Source organism: Acomys russatus, chromosome 17 (assembly GCF_903995435.1).
Source record: "Acomys russatus chromosome 17, mAcoRus1.1, whole genome shotgun sequence".
In the NCBI taxonomy this organism is placed as follows: Eukaryota; Metazoa; Chordata; class Mammalia; order Rodentia; family Muridae; genus Acomys; species Acomys russatus.
Window position 1 is genome coordinate 30,305,674 of NC_067153.1, and position 18,351 is coordinate 30,324,024.

Consider the following 18,351-nt stretch of genomic DNA (forward strand, 5'->3'; position numbering starts at 1 on the left):
AACTCACCGATAGTGCTCCCTGGGATGGAGAACACTGTGGACTAATCAAGCCTAGGTTGTGACAGCTCTAGAACATTCCTTTCATTTGGTTCTCAGGTCTGTGATCTTGGGACCTCTGGGACCTCAGCACAGACCTGGAGGAATGTGTCCTCTAGAAGCAGTGAACCTGTTCATTGGAGTTAGCTCATGCTAAATAACACACAGTTCCATAGGTGCTCACTGAGAAGGGGGTTTGGGGCTTCTGGAAAGGCTAATGTCTGTAGCCTTGATTCCCTGGTAAAATTCAAGAGGGACATATTCTAAGACTAAGAAAGAACTCTCCATGTAGATGTCTGAGCCGTTCACTCAAAATGAGGTGTGTGGTGCTTTGCCACACTGCCTTTGCCTATCCTTTTATGTTATTTTAATAATACATGCTCATTAAAGGAAATTCCATATATGGAAAACATCAGTTCACCATGTTCTCTGCTTATATACAAGGCACTCTTGAATTTGCTGTTGACAAGTTGTAGCTTGTGGTGGTGTAGGGGACATTCCATGACACTTAAATGTGGTTTTCCAATGTCTACCTCTTTACCAAAGTATGGATATTTCATCTTTTGGAGCCACTTTTGGATTTGACTCTAAAGATTGTATTTTTCACATCCCTGTGCCCATATTTGCTAGTATTTTTTCCTCCTCATCTGCAATCTGTTTTTACACAGCTGCTTCCATATTGAACAGTGACTGTGCTGTTGTTAACAATGGTTTTAAAGAGTTGGCACAGAGCCCAAATATGTGCTCTGGGAAATGTTTTTTGTTATGTTACAATTTTTCATTTCCTGTTTCAGAACAGCTCTGGTGGTTTTATTTGCATATGTTCTTGTCAGCCTGTCACCGAGAAGCATGCCATGGCTTTCCTATCTCTATTTTGGTAGATCCTATTAGTTTTGTTACCATACATAACCTTTTATTAGGACTTCAGTGAGTTCTTCAACTTCCAAATCCTTCCATCCAAATTGGAATTAATTTATCACCTTTCCATACCTGTCTCTGAAGACAGGCTGATTAATAACCAATAGGCAAATGCCATTAGAACCTGGAACTCTATCCTGCCAATCACCTGGAATTGTCCTCTAGAGCACTTTGCAGGGCACCATCAGACACTTCCACTTCCGTCCTCCACACGAACTGACAGAACACAGTGCTGGAAGTAGTAAGGACAGATGCCCCTGTGTTAGTGGCTGAGTCCATGACACTTCTTCCCTCCCTTTAGAAGCACTGTGGAGTTGACTTTCTGGAGGCCGTGCAGCCATGATAGCTTCTGGCATTTTCCTAATGGATTAGTTCTCGTAGCCATGATAAAAAACAGCCATGGCAACTTGTATGACTTAGAGGATGCCACTGACATTTAAAAGGGCATGCTTATGAAAATTGATGATGAGGTTTTTTTCTAATTTTTCTTTGGCAATGTAGGTCATTCTCTCAGTGAGTAAATAAAAATAAATTTTCTTGACTTATCAAGGATCTATGTCATGAGTGGTTTATCTCCTCTAAGGATATTTTATTTCCAGCTGACCTTGAGTCTTCCAGTGTTTCAACTTTACCTGTTGCCTCCAATTTTTTTTTTTTTCCAGTATTATGGCGCTTCAAAGCATGGGTTTGGTATCTAGCTTGGGATATTGACAGAACAAATCAGCTTTTCCTTCTGTTCTTACCATATGGCAGTCTTGACTCTAACAATGTGACATTATCTCCTTCTCTTTTAATAAGAACTCACCTACACCTAGAGTACATACCCTCCTATATTTGGAGTAACGTTCTTAGTAATGAGATTGGCAGAGCATTTCTTATCTAGCCCAGGTTCCCATATCTGTGTGATTTTCCATACATTAGGGAGGCAACCATGCACAAAGGTCAGCACAACAGGGCAGTTGTTAATGACAAGGAATCCCCATAAGAGTATAGATTACACAAAGGGAACAGCCCTTGAACTGTAGGTGCAATCAGGGAGCAAGCCTGAGAAACTTAACTGGAAATCCAAGGAATGCATCTCAGAGCCACAGCCCAGGGCAACTTTATAAGCAGATAGTAAACAACTGGCCCAGCTTTGCACAGAATCGATTGGTCCAGCTTGTACTAGCGTCTCCTTGTGTCAGCAATGGTAATAGTAGTAGTAATGAGTCATCACAATCAGGGTTTCTATATTGTAGACACTGTACTAATCACTTAGATAGTCTTTATCCCAACCATATCATGTTATAAATCAATAATTGGGGAAGGCAACTAACTCATCCAAGGAAGCACATCTAGTAAATAGTAGAACCAGAACCCCACATTGACACCTTTACCACCTTTATTATACTATCATGCCATGATATTAAAAATAACAATATCCCGTTGATAGCTGTAGGTGGCCATGTTCAGTTGGGCTCCAATTTCTTGAATAGCTAACATAAAGACGCCCCCTTTAGCCCCAAAGTATACAGCAGTATAAACAGGAAGAAAGGCCTTCCTTCTGTAGAACAGCCGATGATGAAACACAGACAATGTTTTGGAGATCCAATGAGATTAGGGTAATTGCTGGGGCTAAGAGGAGAGCTCTCGTGTGTACAAAAGGTTCCTAGGAAGGTAGAGGAAGGATGCACATGTAGACATGGCTAAGTCTTTCTGCGTTGAGTGGGGAGGCTTACAAACAGTCATTAAATACACACATTGATAGATACTCCATGGTTCTTGGGGTGACACTTCTTAGAAAACTTTGTTTGTTTAACTTTCCCTAAGCCTTATACCTACTTCTTGGACAAAGTTGACTGGCCATGTCACAGTCAAATATTTCTTTGACTGGAGGAGGCGAAGGCAGAACTTGTGGCTATAGGAGCACCCTGTGTGGATGACCTGCTACTAAGGAATCGTAGAGCTGAGCTAAGCCAGTATACAGCTGTCACCCATTGGGATGCCATTGAGGTGGCTTTCCTAGACCTCCTGTTCGCCCTGGCTTTCCTTGGGGACATCTTTACCTAGTGGTTGGTGATTTTGGTGGCAAGCCTAGCCTTTAACTCCTGAGCCATCTCTCCAGCCCTGTTGGTGATTTTCAGTAGACTTGTTTTCTAGAAAATGAGTTCTGTGAGGAATAAAAGTATAACCCACTGGGTTGTTTTGACCACGCACATCTCTGTTTTACAGTTATAATTACTATGTGTTCCCTTTATGTTACAGATTCCTTCTACAATCAGGTCTATTCATCAGGATAAAATCCTAGCACTTAGACAGCAGACACAGTTCTTGTGGGAGGCTTATTTTTCTTCAGTTGAGAAGATTGTATTAACTACACTAGAGGTAAGTGATAGCACTTGGCTCATGATCTTACATAAAAGTCTTTTTTTTCCCCTCTAAACCTCTTTTTTGCTGCTAGATTGTGCAGTTGGTCAAATTGGACAAAACCAAATTTTCTGTCCTTGACTATGTTCGTGACTGTCCCTCACCTCACATCTGTCTTACTATTCCCAAACAAATGCCCACATTCCTGACAAATTCTCACAGCAGAAGTGACACAGAGAGAAGTTATGCTCAGAAAAAAGAGACTGGCTTTGTCTGACATAATTTCAGAGATGCGTGGGTAATGACTATCTTCCTGTCACTCAAACTCAGTGATATCCTTTGGCCACATATTTCTGGAGTGCATTTAGAAAAACAAAACAAAAAACAAAAACAAAAAGATAGTGACCAAGTAAAGGAAATATGCTCTACTACCCTAAAACATGAACAGTTGAGTGGCCACTGTAGTACATGGCATTCTAAGGGAAAGCAAACTTGATTGTAAAGACACAACCACCCAACCAACCAGCATCCCATGTTGTAAGGTTATGACAAGAAGAAAACTATCGTCATCACTGTATCCAACTGGTACAGAAAATGTTAATCTTTATAAATAGGAACTCGGGCAGGTGAGTGGATAGAGATCTTCAAGTTGCTTTACTCTGTGCGTGCGTGCGTGCGTGCATGTGTGTTGTTAGGAATGGAACCGAGAGCCTTATTCATGCTGAGAGAGCACTCTGACACTGAGCCATATTCTCAGTCCCTTAAGTTTTTGTTTAAAGCAAAGGAAAAGCGGAGAATCATGAAAATGATTACCCACAGGAAGTGGAGCATATAGCAATGGCTTAAGGCTACACAGGGCAGAGCAAAGAGCTAGGAAAGGCCGGAGAAAACTGCACACTCGTGAGTTCCAGGCCTGTGGGAAGGGGAGTGCTCAGACAATCTCCTGAGGTGACCCAGGTGCTTACAGAATGGGGTAGGCAGTTTACTACGCTCTTGTACATACTTGGGGGAGTATTTCCTTTGGAAGTTCATGATCACTCTGAAAGCTAATATAATCTTGAGTACACACAAGACATCCAAGTGATACTGTGGAAACTGAAGTCCCCTGTTCCATCCACACGGCAGTGTTCTTGGTGTGGTGAGAGCCAGAGTCAGTGCTGGTCAAAGCAAGTGGGAATTTGTTGTACACCAGCCTAGCCGTGGCTCTAGGCCTCAGCCCTAGGCAACCTGTCACCAGGATTTTCCCATGCAAGTGCCTGGTATAAATCCTGAAGCTAGGTAAGCAAACGGGCCTGTTTTCATTATTTTGGATTCCTTTTTGCTTTTGTTTTTTGTTTTTGTTTTTTCTTTTACAAATAATAAGTCATTTTCTAGCCTCCCACTTCTTAGGGTGTTAGCAAAACTAACTGGATTTCATCTATCTCTTGCTCAGGAAGCCCACAGATAAACAAAAGAAATTACCACAATATTGCTGGCACTTTTATATTTTAGAAGTTTATAGTATTTAAAATATTAGCCTTTGTCTTTTGTCCTGACCATTTCCCTTCAGCTTGTCATGTTGTTCCTTCTGTTCTGTTTGTACAATATGAGTCTCAGTGTCCGTGGCTTCTCTGCTGGCTGCTTTGAGAAAGAGCATTTTGGCTCATAATTTATCATGTAGCTATGCATACACATATATATATATATATTTTAATGCATTTATGCTTTGTAGACCAGGCTGGCCTCGACCTCACAGTGATAAACCTGCCTCTGCCTCCCAGAGTGCTGGGATTACCAGGTCTACGCCACCACGCCCAGCTGGTTTCTTTCTTTTTATGTGTGTAGCATATTTCCTGGGGGAGGGGCATCAGTCCTTCTTGGCTGCAGCCTTCCTCTCGGCTGCCAGCGTATTGCTCAGCTCCTCCCTTGGTGTGGATGTGCGTGCCCAAACTCTTCTTGATTGAACTTGAGCGCTTGCTTGTCCTTGGACACCTTGAGCAGCTCCATGGATGGCTGCTCATAGGGCTCAAAGCCGCCCATCTTCCTGATCATGTGCTGGGTGAACTTGTGCACTTGGTGAGGTGCCCATAGCACTGGCTGTGCTTTGGCTTGCTAACATTCTCTGTGACCTTGGGGCCTTTGTTGAGCCCTGCAGACATGGGGTAGTGCAGGACAATGCCTGCTGCTCTCGGATAATGTCTGTGACAGGATCATGGTTATTTTATTTTTTTACATCGAACTGTTTAGTCAGTTTGCTTTTAATCATGATCTACATTAAGAAGGTAGCCCGTTTCTCTCTCTCTCTTTTTTTCTTTCTTTTCTTTCTTTCTTGTGAGCTGTTTTCTAGTTTTCCCATGCTTCAGTTACTCTTTCTGCTGTATTCTCTTATGCTACGTGGTGCATCTTCGGATATGTCCTAAGCCTTTTTATCCTGGCTTGCTGCTGCCAACCTGAACACCCAGACCATGTTTTAATCTGTCTTTACCCTAATACCACCGTGTGGTAAGCCTCTGCTTATCCACCCATCTGGTGAGGTAGGGACTCTGCTGTCTGTAATTACTGCTGTGTGCATAGATGACTCGGATATATGCAGTGCCTTAGTCGTTATTCTGCTTATATTTTGGGCTTCTGTCTCTGCCCACTCTTTTAGCATGGTATCTCTGAAGTGAGATTTCTGAACCAAAGAGCTCAGGCGTTACTAAGGTCATAATGTGTTTTCGTAAATGACTCAGTTTTAAACTTTAAAATATATACATATATATTGCTTTATTTTTATTTGATGAAAATGATGCATGAAATTGAAGGGCATAAAGCAAAACATGAATAAGTGGGGGAATCTACTGTCAAGATAGTAATTTTCTTAAACTACACATCAAAGTCTTAAAAGAAGATGACAAAAAAATTACTCTGAGCTTTAGTTTGAAGAATAAATGCCCTAACATAACCCAAGATTGTCGAAAAACAGTAAAGATGATTTATTTCCATAGTTCAATTAGCACACCTTATAAAGCTATCACAATTAAGTAGCTTTGATCCAGCCTCTCAAGTGAAAGAAGCTGTGAGTTATGTTATTTGATTATGAATAAGTGAAATTTGTTAATACAATAGTGGGTATATAGCATAAAAGTCTTGTCTGCACAAGCACGAGGAGTTGATTGCGCTGTCCTGCTGCTGTCGACGAAAAGACCCCAGTATCCATGTAGAAGCCATTTGTGGAGACATGGGCCTGTGAGCCCTATGCTGGTGGGGGAAGCGGGAGACAGACCCCAGGGGCTTGAGGCCTAGCCAGTCTAGCCAAAACCGCAGGCTGCAGGTGCAGTGAGCCAACACTAAGGTGGAGACAGACTGAGGAAGAATCCCTGCCCCTCAACCTCTGACCTCCACACAGGTGAGCTCCTCACTCACACAGGCACACAAAGAAAGAAGATGATAAAACTGATGCCATATGATAGAGTTGGGTATAGGTGTATAACTTCTAAATTAAAGAAGCCGTTCTGAGCATGATCTCAGGTATAAAACACTATTAAGTGGGACTATAAAAAAACCGTTAAAACTGCTATGTAGCAGGAGACACCCTAAAGAACATGCAGAATGGAGGGCAAAGGTTCCAGTTAATGTGAGGCTAAGAAAAAGTTAACATTTTTGACCTGTAAACTCTGATAAGTAAATTAGAAAAATATTCATGTTCCCAACTGGAAATCAGTGAGACCTTGTCAAAAACAAACATATGTCTATTTTCAGATTAGAACAATTGAGGTTCATCTTTTCCCAAAACTTGATGAAGTACATCTCTCCACAGACACTCTGAATTAGAGTATGAAATGAAGAATTTTCAGTGTTATTAAAAGGAAAAACTTCTAATTTTTCAATCATGCATGTACACATAAATTGTACATATTCATATATGTGAGCTTTCTTACATTATGATGGTGCAAAAGTAACATGCATTCGGTAAGTCCATATTTTAAGTGTGTATTTTTTGGGCCATTTGCCAGGCTATCAATAGGTGTGATATGGTGTTGTTTAATTGGGCAGTGGCTGTGAGCCCCATCTCCCAGTCAGCCACACTCATAGTCAGTGTGCTGTGTTGCTAAGTTACTGTGCTGGACGAATTGGGTATAGTAAATACCTTTTCAATTTATTTTATTTTCAGTCTCTGATGAGTTTATCAGGATGTGACACCGTCATAATCTTAGGAAGTAGCTGTAGAATCCTTTGTGGTATTGTATGGATATATATAATGAAGGGAAGAGATGAGAATTTTGAGTGTAGAATGGTTTAATTGGTAGTTAAATGTAATTGGAATTGTTCCTAAGGGCATGCAGTGGAGTCAGATACGCATCAGCTGCTGTGAAAGAGAGGTTCGTCCTTACTCAAGGAAGTTACAGTGAAAGTAAAGTGCCACTTTCCAACCAACAGTGTCAATAGATGTCCAGGGGAGGCATGGCAGCAGTGCCACCAAGGGTGCAGAGAGGGACGCAGATTAGAGTGCAGAATGGCTACCTTGCTCCAGCCTTTCTAGAGGGGCTAACATCTTTAGGGGAAAAAGAAGCATAATTTTTACCTGCACTTCTTAAAAGGTAACAATCTAGTGAACAAAGTTGCGAGTAGCCTAGACTGTAGTGCTGATTTTACTTGTAACAGTGCGCATCCTCAGCCAGGCAGCTGGAAACAGATTGGCCAATTGTGATGCATCTGGGAATATTATACAGACACCGAATATACTAAGGCCATTTATTTATTGTTACAAGAAAATGTTCTTACTGTTTAAAAACAAAACAAAACAGGTTGGGAAGTATTCAAATAGTATGAACTCATCTTTTAATATTGGTCAGAATAATACAAACTTATGCACATGTAGGGGAAAACATTCTTCAGAGGCAATATAAAATGCCAACTGTGTCCTCCCCTTTAAAGATGGATATATTTTACTATTTATGTGTATGACTGTTTTGCCCGTATGCACATATGTGGACCACATGCACATAGTGCCCTCAGGGGCCAGGAAATGGTGCTGGATCCCCTGGATCTGTAGTTCAGCTGACTGTGAGCTATTATATGGGTTCTGGGAACTGAACCTGGGTTCCCTGCAAGCTCTCTCAACGTCAAAGTCATCTTTTCGTTGTCTCCTAGTTGTCTCCTTTCTAAGCAGGGGGTTATCTGAAATTGATTTTCCCCCCCTTTTGTCTTCCTTAATTTTATGCAAAGAATTTATCTTGAGTAATTAGTGCTTTCTCTTGACATATCAAAATAAAGTAGTCCATGTAAGAAAGAGGTCTGCGTTAAGTGACATATCTCATTTCCTACAGCAGGAGGACCAGTGCGGTAAATGGTTGCGTCCGCCCAGACTCTCACAAGCTGCTCGGAGAGACCCTCCTTTGCTGTGTTTTTGTGAGCCTCTGGGATTATAATTAAAACATAACACATATACAGCACTGCTAATTTGCCAGGCAAAAGATCTTATCTCATTAATTATATTTCTTTTGCAGCAGGTTATTGGGTGGATCCAGTTTCTTGTCTATTAAGTTAGCAGCGCTCCAGTCTCCGGCAAGAGCCGCTGGGCGTGTTACATTCATCACAACAGAATCTTACGTTGAGCTATTTTCCTCTCTGAGCCAGGAAAGGTTTTGTTCCCCTTGGGTCTAAGCCACACAATCTTTAGCAACACAGTTTTTGTTGCTTTTTCTTTTTAAACACTAAAACCCGTGTGCTTCATTCAAATTTATGGCAGCTGTCAAATCTCTCTATATCATCCCAAGATTGGATTGTAACAATCTGACCTCTCAGGCAAATTGCGGGAGAGATAGTACTTGCTTCTCCATCTTAATTCAGAGCTTGCATTGCGCTAGAATTCAGCACAAACAGAAAAGCAGAGGAGGTAAAGGAGATGGCATCCTTCTACACAAAGCAACAAAGTATATGTGCTCACGAGATGAAGTCAAAGACCACATGTTAGATATGCTCACTTGTCCTAGCACTTTGACACAAGTCGTCATCTGATTGGTTATAGCACTGCTGAGGATGAGAATGGAAGCCAACTCTAGGCAGCAGAGACTTGGAAGCTCTTTTGCTTAATTTATCTACATTTGCACTCTAGATTGGTAGCACATCTTCCCTGCAGGTTATAGTGTAGGCCCTGAGAACGGGACTACAAGTCTTTGGAGAATTACCATTAGAAACACTTCTCATTACTGTAAACAGATATCTGACAAGCGCAACTTAAGGGAGGCTGGGCTTATTTGGGCTCACAGTTTGAGCTGGGCAAGTCCATGATGGCAGGGAGCTCGAGTGTGAGAAAACCAGTCATGTTTTGTGCCTGTAGGTAGGAAACAGAAAGTGGACAGGAAGTAGGGCCTGGTTATCAAATCTCAAGGCCTGTCATTCTACCCTTTAAATTCACTCAACAAGTGTTATGTTTATTGAGAGCGCCCCTCCTCCCGTGCCCCCCCTCTCTCGTGTGTGTGTGTGTGTGTGTGTGTGTGTGTGTGTGTGTGTTGATAGATAGCCAAGGAAGGAAATGTCCAGCCTCTAAATGCTATGTCTTTTCCCAGAGTAATATACTGTAAATACTGAGGGTCGCGAAAGGATCCTAAGAGCTGTCTAGTGAAGTGACAGGGAGAACTGGACATTAGGAGACTGAAAATTGACGTTTCTATTTGGTGAAATGAGATCCAGACCCTTTCGAACTTTTGACATGCACGTTGACATATGAGTGATGGTGGCACACACTTTTAACTCCAGCACTTGGGAGACAGAGGCAGGTTCATATCTGAGTTGAAGACCAGTCTGCTCTGCTCTGTAGAGCAACTTTCAGGACAGCCAGAGAAAACCTGTTCAGGGTGGCGGGGAGGGGGGAGCGGATACATTTGGCAACTCATTCAAATAGCTTTAATAATTTTCATACCCCAAACCAAAGTCCTAAAGAATCACTACTGAATATGGAAGCATTTTATTAAGAAGTATTATTTCTTTGCATGGAAAAATTACTCTAATTTGGTCAGTTCAGAGAAATAAGCCATGAATACTATAGAGAAATTTGGGGGTTTTTTTTTTTTGTTTGTTTGTTTTTGTTTTGTTTTGTTTTGTTTTTTTTTTTAACCTGTATTGGCTGTATCTAGAAAATAAAATGTAAACATGAAATTTTCTTTTCAAAGACAAAAATCAAGTCTTAGATACAAGAATTTAGGCAGGTTATGTCACATTGTAAGAGGTTATCCTAAGTAGTAGTGACCAGTTAGCGGCTGAGTCGTGGAGACAACGCCACACTTGGCCAGTGTTAAGTTTCATATGCCATGCAGTCACACCTGTATCTTTCTGTCAAGATCCATTTAAACAGACTATGAAATGCTTATTAGTACTTCAGGAGTGTCCAGTAACTGATGGTCATAGTTGGAAATTGTGCAAGAAAACAGCGCTGTGCCCTTAAAGCAAGAGGAGCCTATGACTGTGTGGAGCATACCTCTCCAAGACCCGAGCAAATGGCAACCTACTTGTAACATCTCTGAGTTTCATGTCATTTGTTTGTAGCTTCAATCTCTCATGCTGTCTATTGCCAATTTAGTCTTGTGCCTTGATAACCAAGATCATTTGTGTGACCACATGCTGAAAGGCACATAAATTTAGAAAGAAAACAAAAGGAGATCTAAATGGAGTGCTATAAAAGGAAATAATAGTCTGGGTTTGGAAAGTATAAGAGATGAAAAAAATAGAATAAATGTTATAGAAAGAATTGCTTGCCATATAAAACTCTTTCCGGTTATGACACGTTGCTCACAATAGATGTCTAGATTACAGCATTGCAAGCCATGGCTTTGCTGTAGGCACTAAATACCAGCATTCTCTCTGGATTCCTAAAGTCTTAATCAATTTGCAAAGTTTTATCCATTTTGATCTGTGTGAAAGATAAAATGCAGATACCACTAAGTTGAGATTATACATTTTTCTGCTTCTTCTCTACTTCCTTTCAGTAGGAAAACACAGGTGATATGGTTTAAAAGATACAGAGAGGTCATTTGCTTACCCTGCCACTCACTCTGTGGGATGGCACAGACTAAGGTATTAATAACCTAGCACATCTCAGAATTCCATACTTAAACTCATATTTCCTTAAATCGAAACCTGCAAAATGGTGACTTGGGTCCTCAGACTTCTAAAAATTATGTAAGGATTGATTGATTGATTATTGGGAGCCAAACTCAGGGCTTTCTTTGTACATGTTAACACATGTCCCTCAAGCCCCTGGGAAATTTTTTTTTTAAGTTTAAACCTTTTTTTTTTTTCTGGGAATGTGATATTCCATATCAAGTTAATTATTTGCCACATCATATCTTAATGAGTCAGTGGTTTTATTACAAGAGTTTGAAAGTCAGAGAGAAAACCCTGAAGCAGAATAATCCCATCCAACTGTCGCATGATTCAGGTTGGGAGAAGATTTGTCTCTAAATGTGGAATTTAATGATCTGCAAGGTCCCAAAGTCCAAGGAAGCTAATGAACCAGCTTGGCAATTATTAGTCTTCATAGGCCATGGTTCTTGTCCTGTTCTCTAGGATGTTTTGAGGAATTGTTAATGCACTACTTTTGATGTCAAAAATACAGAAACACTTGAGCTGGCCAGTATTCAAAGTCCTGCCACTGACTTTGAAAAGGAGAATGGGCAGTGATGACAGGCAATTTAAAACTCCCTCCTGAATTGAAGGAATAAAGCCACAGGGAGAAGGTGCCCGCCTTCTCTTGTCTTCGCTTCCACCTCCACATGGGCCTCACTGACGTTGCTGTGCACCCTTGACAGGTCTTGCTGATAACAATCGGATCTATATATAAATGCCCCACCACCAACACTGGTGAACATACACTGTACTTTGAAACTAGCAAGGAGCACTATCGTAAAGTAATGCAATAACAGAATTTATGATTGAAATAGAACTTGAGAAACCTTGCCAGTCACAGTTCATCCCTTTCTCTTACTGTCCTCCAGAGCTCATCACTGCTGTGGCTTACACACACTTTTATCCGGGGAATTAGAGGAGGAACGGGTGTACTGTGTTGTGTCTTTGTAGCGTCATCATCCCCAGACTTGGATTAAGCAAGATCCTTGCTGAGTACCATCCCAGACTCAGCCTCATCACATGCTGTTTTGCTTTCTAGATTATTCAGGACAGAATATTCAAGCACATATCACGTAACAGTTTAATATGGAACAAGCATCCTGGAGGATTGTTCGTCCTACCACAGTATTCGTCCTACCTGGGAGATTTTCCTTACTACTATGCTAATTTAGGTAAGTGTGTCCCTCTGAGGAGGTTGCCTTTGATTACCCTGATATGGTCACTCTTCCCAGCAGCTTGGGTTAGAGATGGTTGTCTGAGCCCTTTCAAAACAGTGGCTCTCAATGAAGGATTTTAAATACAGTGGAGTATTAGACAATGAAAAAGGAAGCGTTCTTTCTCATCTGAGCAGCTATCCTGTACATTGTGTAGACTTATTTTCATTGAGAAATGTTCCTATATTATAGATCATTTGAACATGACAGCAAATTAAGTACAAACTTAATGTATATGTGTTTATATGTATACATAGTTATGCGTGTGTGTATATATCTCCTTGATTTTCCTTTTATAATCTGACTTCTCTTAGTGTGTGTTTAGAAAGACAAGAATTAAAAAGGAGAGAGAAGAAATAACTAGGAACGTGTGACAAGGGCAAACGCATCCATTCTTCCGGTGTTTGTTATGGTCCTCTCATACAATAAGCGAATGCCAGGCTAGATGTTTGAAATAAAGATCAAGTCAGATGGAGCCTGTACTCTCATGCGGCTTTGAATTGGATCTTGGTGGGGTGATGGATGCGCGCACAGGGCCGAAGCTCCACAGTGCTGATGTTTCTACCACAGACGTGTCTGTAGTAGAGCCCCAGTCACCCTCTTGTCAGTGGCATCATGGATGCGTTAGCTCAGAATTGCAGCATTTAGAAAACCTGGGGCTTCTTTAAAACTGATATGATGAAGACTCAAGATTGTCCACTCCAAAAAAAAAAAAAAAAAAAGATTGTCCACTCCATACGAATGCTCTCCAAAACAACTTCCTCCTTTTTAAATTGTATGTATTGAAACCCATTAGGTGAATCTGAAGGTCAGGACCTAAAGTGGCCATCAGCAATGAATAACCCTTTAATATAAACCCAGCAGGTCGGCAGGACCATGTGGAATTCAGTGGGTGGCCCACCGCGGGCCGGCGAGAATCCACTGACTGACAAAGGCGGCAGTTAAGAACACTTCCATTCTTGTAGAACGCTGTGATCATCACTCGGAGTTGGCTCCTTAGAAGTGTGTATAGGATGCTTCTTAAACTATTACTTGAAAGCCTAAATGCAAGGACCAGTTTCCATTGTTTAAAAAAGTGCTTCCTCACCATGTGTGTATCACTCTTAGCTGAGTGTTGAAGAGAATGAGAAACTCACTCTCTTTCTAAGGTTCCATCTCAGTGCTAATTGGATGACACAATTTTCTGTGTAAAATGTTTGCATAGTTCTTTCTGACTTACACTCTGAGTCTAACTTACATCCCCGCCTATATCAAAGTCTAACCGGGATGTTCCCACAATGCCTACTTTATACCTAAGCTACTAATGGTAGTACCAAATTAGTGGGTCTAAACTAATGAAGTTCTGAAAGGCTCTTAACCTGTTTGTAATTTCCGAGTTCTTGTAGAAGGGCTCCTGGAGGGGATGCCCTCTTGATTCTCTTTGATGGTAATGGTTGATTTGCATATTCATTGCCCTTTCCAGTGCAGAGCTCCCATTGGTCAGAAGTCAGCCTCACATACTTTTTCTCTCAGTGGTGTTACAGCCATTCTTGAAATACAGAGGCTCCCTCGGTGTGATTCTGCTGATGCCGGAAGCCCTGGTGAGGATGCTGGTGGCGATAACAGCTTAACACCGGAGCATTTATTGTTTGCTAAGTCCTGTGCTAAGTGCTTAGTATGTATCAGTGTGCTTGGCCCTTGGAGTAACTGCATTTTGCAGCAGAAGGAACCCAAAGGGCCAAACAATGTTTCTGAATGTCGCCGACACTAGAAGGAAGAACTGAGAGCCGAACCTAAATGGAGGCTAGGTGTTGTCGTTGAACCTTTCCTGTGTGCGGTGTTATAGGAAATACTGCTAATCACCTAAAACCCTTCGGTTAGGATTCAGACACATACAAATGCACCAGCAGAGAAGGCGTGCTTATGTAAATCCATAGTAACAAGCAGGTGACTAGAGCGTGGTGCATAGACAGACAGACATTGGGTGCCTCTAAAAAAAGGAAGATGACAAGCATCACCAAGAGAGGAGAAGAATGTCTGAAGAAGCTGGAGGTGGACACTGGACAGTAGTGTCCAGAAGCCTCTGGGCTGGTGAGTTGTGGCATAGCAACTTAAACTTTGTTTCCCTTCTGTCAATACATAAGAAACAAAGGACAGATGTGCCAGAGGGGACATCAACTCCAGAGTAACGTGGCGTCTTTTTTCTCAGTCTTGTTATTCAATGCTTCATTGGGCTCGTCTCTCTGTTCCCTTTCAGGGTTAAAGCCTCCCTCCAAATTCACTGCAGTCATCCATGCTGTGACCCCCCTGGTCTCTCAGTCCCAGCCAGTGTTGAAGCTTCTCGTGGCTGCAGCCAAGTCCCAATACTGTGCTCAGGTCAGTACACTTGTCCTCTGCAGCTTGATGAAGGGAGAGCCTCGACTCATGCCTGTCCCACGGTGGCTTTGCGGGGCTCTGAAGCAGCTTACCCGGTAACTCTAGTGATTGGCCAGGCCTTGGGATTCTTTGTCATCAACTTGGAGACTGTCAAAAGTGAAACCTGACCCAAGTAGAGATTGTACAGTGACCTCTGCCTTGGGGTAAAGTGTACCCCCACACACAGTACTCACACAAAAGCAAATTCTCGAAACCACATTACTTCTCTTTTCTTTTTGTGTGTGGGTGTGTATGCATGCTTGTGTGTGCAGGTACACATGCAGGTGTGTGCACATGTGTTTAGGCCAGAGGTGAACCTAGGATATTGTTCCTGAGGTACTATCTACCTTTTTTGTTTGTTTGTTTGAAACAGGGTCTCCCACTGGCCAGGAGCTAGTCGTTAGGCTATGCTGCCTAGCCAGCAAGCTCCAGGGTTCTTCCTGTCTCTGCTGCCCCATCTGGCCAGCACTGGGATCACAAGCATGCACTACCATTACCCCCCCACCCCCGCTTTCAATATGGATGGTGGGGATCTATCTTAGATCCTCCTGCTGGCTCAGCAAACAATTTACAGATGGGGCCACCTCCTTAACCCCTTACTTATTAATAAACATCAAAATGAAAAAGTAATACCAAAACAGCCATGGTTAGGGTATAGAACACTAAGTTCCAAGAACAGAAACAGGCTTGTCAGTGTAGGGAAGTGTCAGCTTTCCTTTCACAGCAACCAGGAAAGAACAGAGGGTGATATCTATGGTAACAGTGTTTCCCGAATCAGTATCGCTTTTATAGTCTTAACACTGCTTAATTTTTTAACTTGTGATTGGTGCAGATAAGATGGTTTACACATGAAAAAAAAAATCAAATCATAGTCAAGTGTTCCTTTTTGAACTGACTGCCTTTATTGGAAATTATAATGTCACATAAAATCAGCAACTGTTTAGGGGAATCCAAAGCAGGAATTCATTATGCTTTTATCTCAAATTCTTTTATGTCGCCCACATTGCCTGGTGTGGTGCAAGTTCACAGCAGATGTTCAGATGTTTAGTATACATTTTTATTTAACTTTATCACAGTTGCTATTGCACTCATCATGATAAGACATCCAGAAGTTAGAAAACACTTGATTAAGTTCCAGAAAACTTGAACTTACTGCTCGTGTGTATGTGTGTGTGTGTGTTTTAAAAAGAGAGAGAAACAGACTGACAGACAGAAAGACAGACAGAGATGCATGTGTTTGCATGTAAATGAGGGTTCGTGTATGTATGCAGGTTATGTGCACACGTGTGCATATACACATACAGGCCACAGAATGACACTGGATGTCTGCCTCAATTGTTCTCCTTCATATATGTTAAGACAGAGTCTCTTCAACCCAGAGTTTGTTTACAGGATCCAGCTAGCAAGCTTGCCACAAGTATCCTCTGCCTCCCATGGGCTGGGTTTGTAGGTGGGCATCAGCTCAGGTCCTCACGTTTACACTGAGCTGTCTCCTCAGCCCTTGAAGATCCTTCTTTCTCCATCTTTTCCCTCGTCTCTGAAAATATTTTAGATTCCTACTGTTCCCTTTCTTGTTGAAGATTGAAGTTCTAAACTTTGTATGGGTGTGGACTCAATTTGAATTTTAGTTTGGCACTTCATTTCTACAAGCAGAGCCTTTTAGAAAGGGGTGGTGGTAATAGAAGTGCCCAAGACAGCAGCTAATGATCCCTGTCCCTTTCAGATCATAGTTCTGTGGAATTGTGACAAGCCTCTACCAGCCAAACACCGCTGGCCCGCCACTTCTGTGCCTGTCATCGTCATTGAAGGAGAAAGCAAGGTAGGCCCGGAGGGTGCTAATGTGAGGCCACTGTAGAAAAGTTATGTCTTCACAGGTCACTGTAGATGCTGGTTCTAGAAGGTCCCCTTTAGAGCTCCTGAGGTCCCTGTTACAGCTCCTGGGCCAGGTTTATGTGTCTAGCACTGTACTTGTGTCTGAATGTCTTCAGCCTTTGACAGCCATGGAGTTTGGAATCAGAACACCCTGGGTTTTAATGCAAACTCTATGGTACCTTTCTAACCTTACGTTCTTCGAGGCCATTTCCCCACTCGTAAAATGAAAATCATACTGCATACCTCCTAGGGTTACCTTGAGGGCTAAATAAGGTGGCGTCAGCTGCTGCTGCATGTACTAAAAGTTTGTTTAGCTGCGTTGTGTCTCTCAGAATAGGTTCTTCCTTACCTTTACCTTAAAAACAATGTTTCTCCTTATTTTGTCTTGATGCCTCCATCCCAAGACCTTCACCAACTTGACTTCACTGGCTCATTCATTACTTTCATTAGCAAGTCCACTCTGCTTAGAACTCAATAACCCTCTAGTCATCCTGTGGCCTTCCACAGCCTGTATTTGTTAATGTCTTAAATTGGCATCTAAAGCCATGTGTCCGGCCCCCAACAGCCTTCAGATCTTTTCTCCATGCTTCCTTTTGTGGCCACAGGTTATAATGAGCTACATGGCCATTTGGCATGGATCTTGACCAGCTATCTCAATTCTCCACTGCTCTCAACACCCCCTCCAAACCCCTTTTTGAAAAGTTCACCCGCTAGAAACAGCCAGCGCTGTGTTCACTCCTGACCTGCAACACAGTGTGTTCTTCCTCAATTGTGAATTAATCCCTGCTAAGTAAAATGGAGACTGGAGAAGCAGTGTCATCTAGTAGACTTCTTTCACCAATCCCACGTAGACTATGCTTACATTAGGTATAACACCCTAAGCCAGAATGGTGAAATAGCAGTTTGTTAGGTCAAGCCATGTAAAACCATCTTGGGACCCTCTGAAAGTGCCAGTTCCACATGGTTCAACATAACACAGTGAAAACGTCAGTGGTCTCAAGGAGAAAAGATAAACAGTGCCTTTCATTATGTGCTCATCTCCCACTTAAAGTACCCACTGCATGTTGGGTGCTGTGTAATAGACTTGCAAGACACTGGAGAATAGGACCACTGCATTTAGGGCATCCATAGGTATGGGCTTAGTCAACAAAGATATTGGACATGGTTGATTAGCATTTGATAAAGAAAACGTAACTGTGAGAACTGTCATAAGCTCCTGGCAGGAGTTTTGCTCTTATAAACACATGTCGCTATATGCATCGTTTCACAAAAGAGACTGACAGAAAAATGTGCTGCAGAAAAAGTTGCAGCCAGCTGCAGTGTCTTTTGTCCACCTCCCTGGGAGTGTAGTGTATTAGAGGGGCAGCTATGCTCCAGTTTTAATACCTGGGGCTTGGAAGTGTTCAGATGTACACCAGCCATTTTGAGCCTTAGAGTTCTTTGATGTTTTTCCTCCATGGATGACCACATCGCCTGTATTTCTTTG

General features: G+C 42.1%; 1 protein-coding gene across 1 annotated transcript in view; it reads left to right on the top strand.

Annotated features, from left to right (window-relative positions):
- Ext1 (exostosin glycosyltransferase 1) overlaps window positions 1-18,351 on the top strand; it is a 280,002-nt gene that overhangs the window by 243,076 nt on the left and 18,575 nt on the right. Inside the window, exons 4-7 of the mRNA XM_051159690.1 lie at window positions 3,199-3,318; window positions 12,425-12,557; window positions 14,836-14,954; window positions 16,717-16,812. Of these exons, the coding sequence (XP_051015647.1) occupies window positions 3,199-3,318; window positions 12,425-12,557; window positions 14,836-14,954; window positions 16,717-16,812 (468 nt within the window). The remainder of the gene's footprint in view (window positions 1-3,198; window positions 3,319-12,424; window positions 12,558-14,835; window positions 14,955-16,716; window positions 16,813-18,351) is intronic.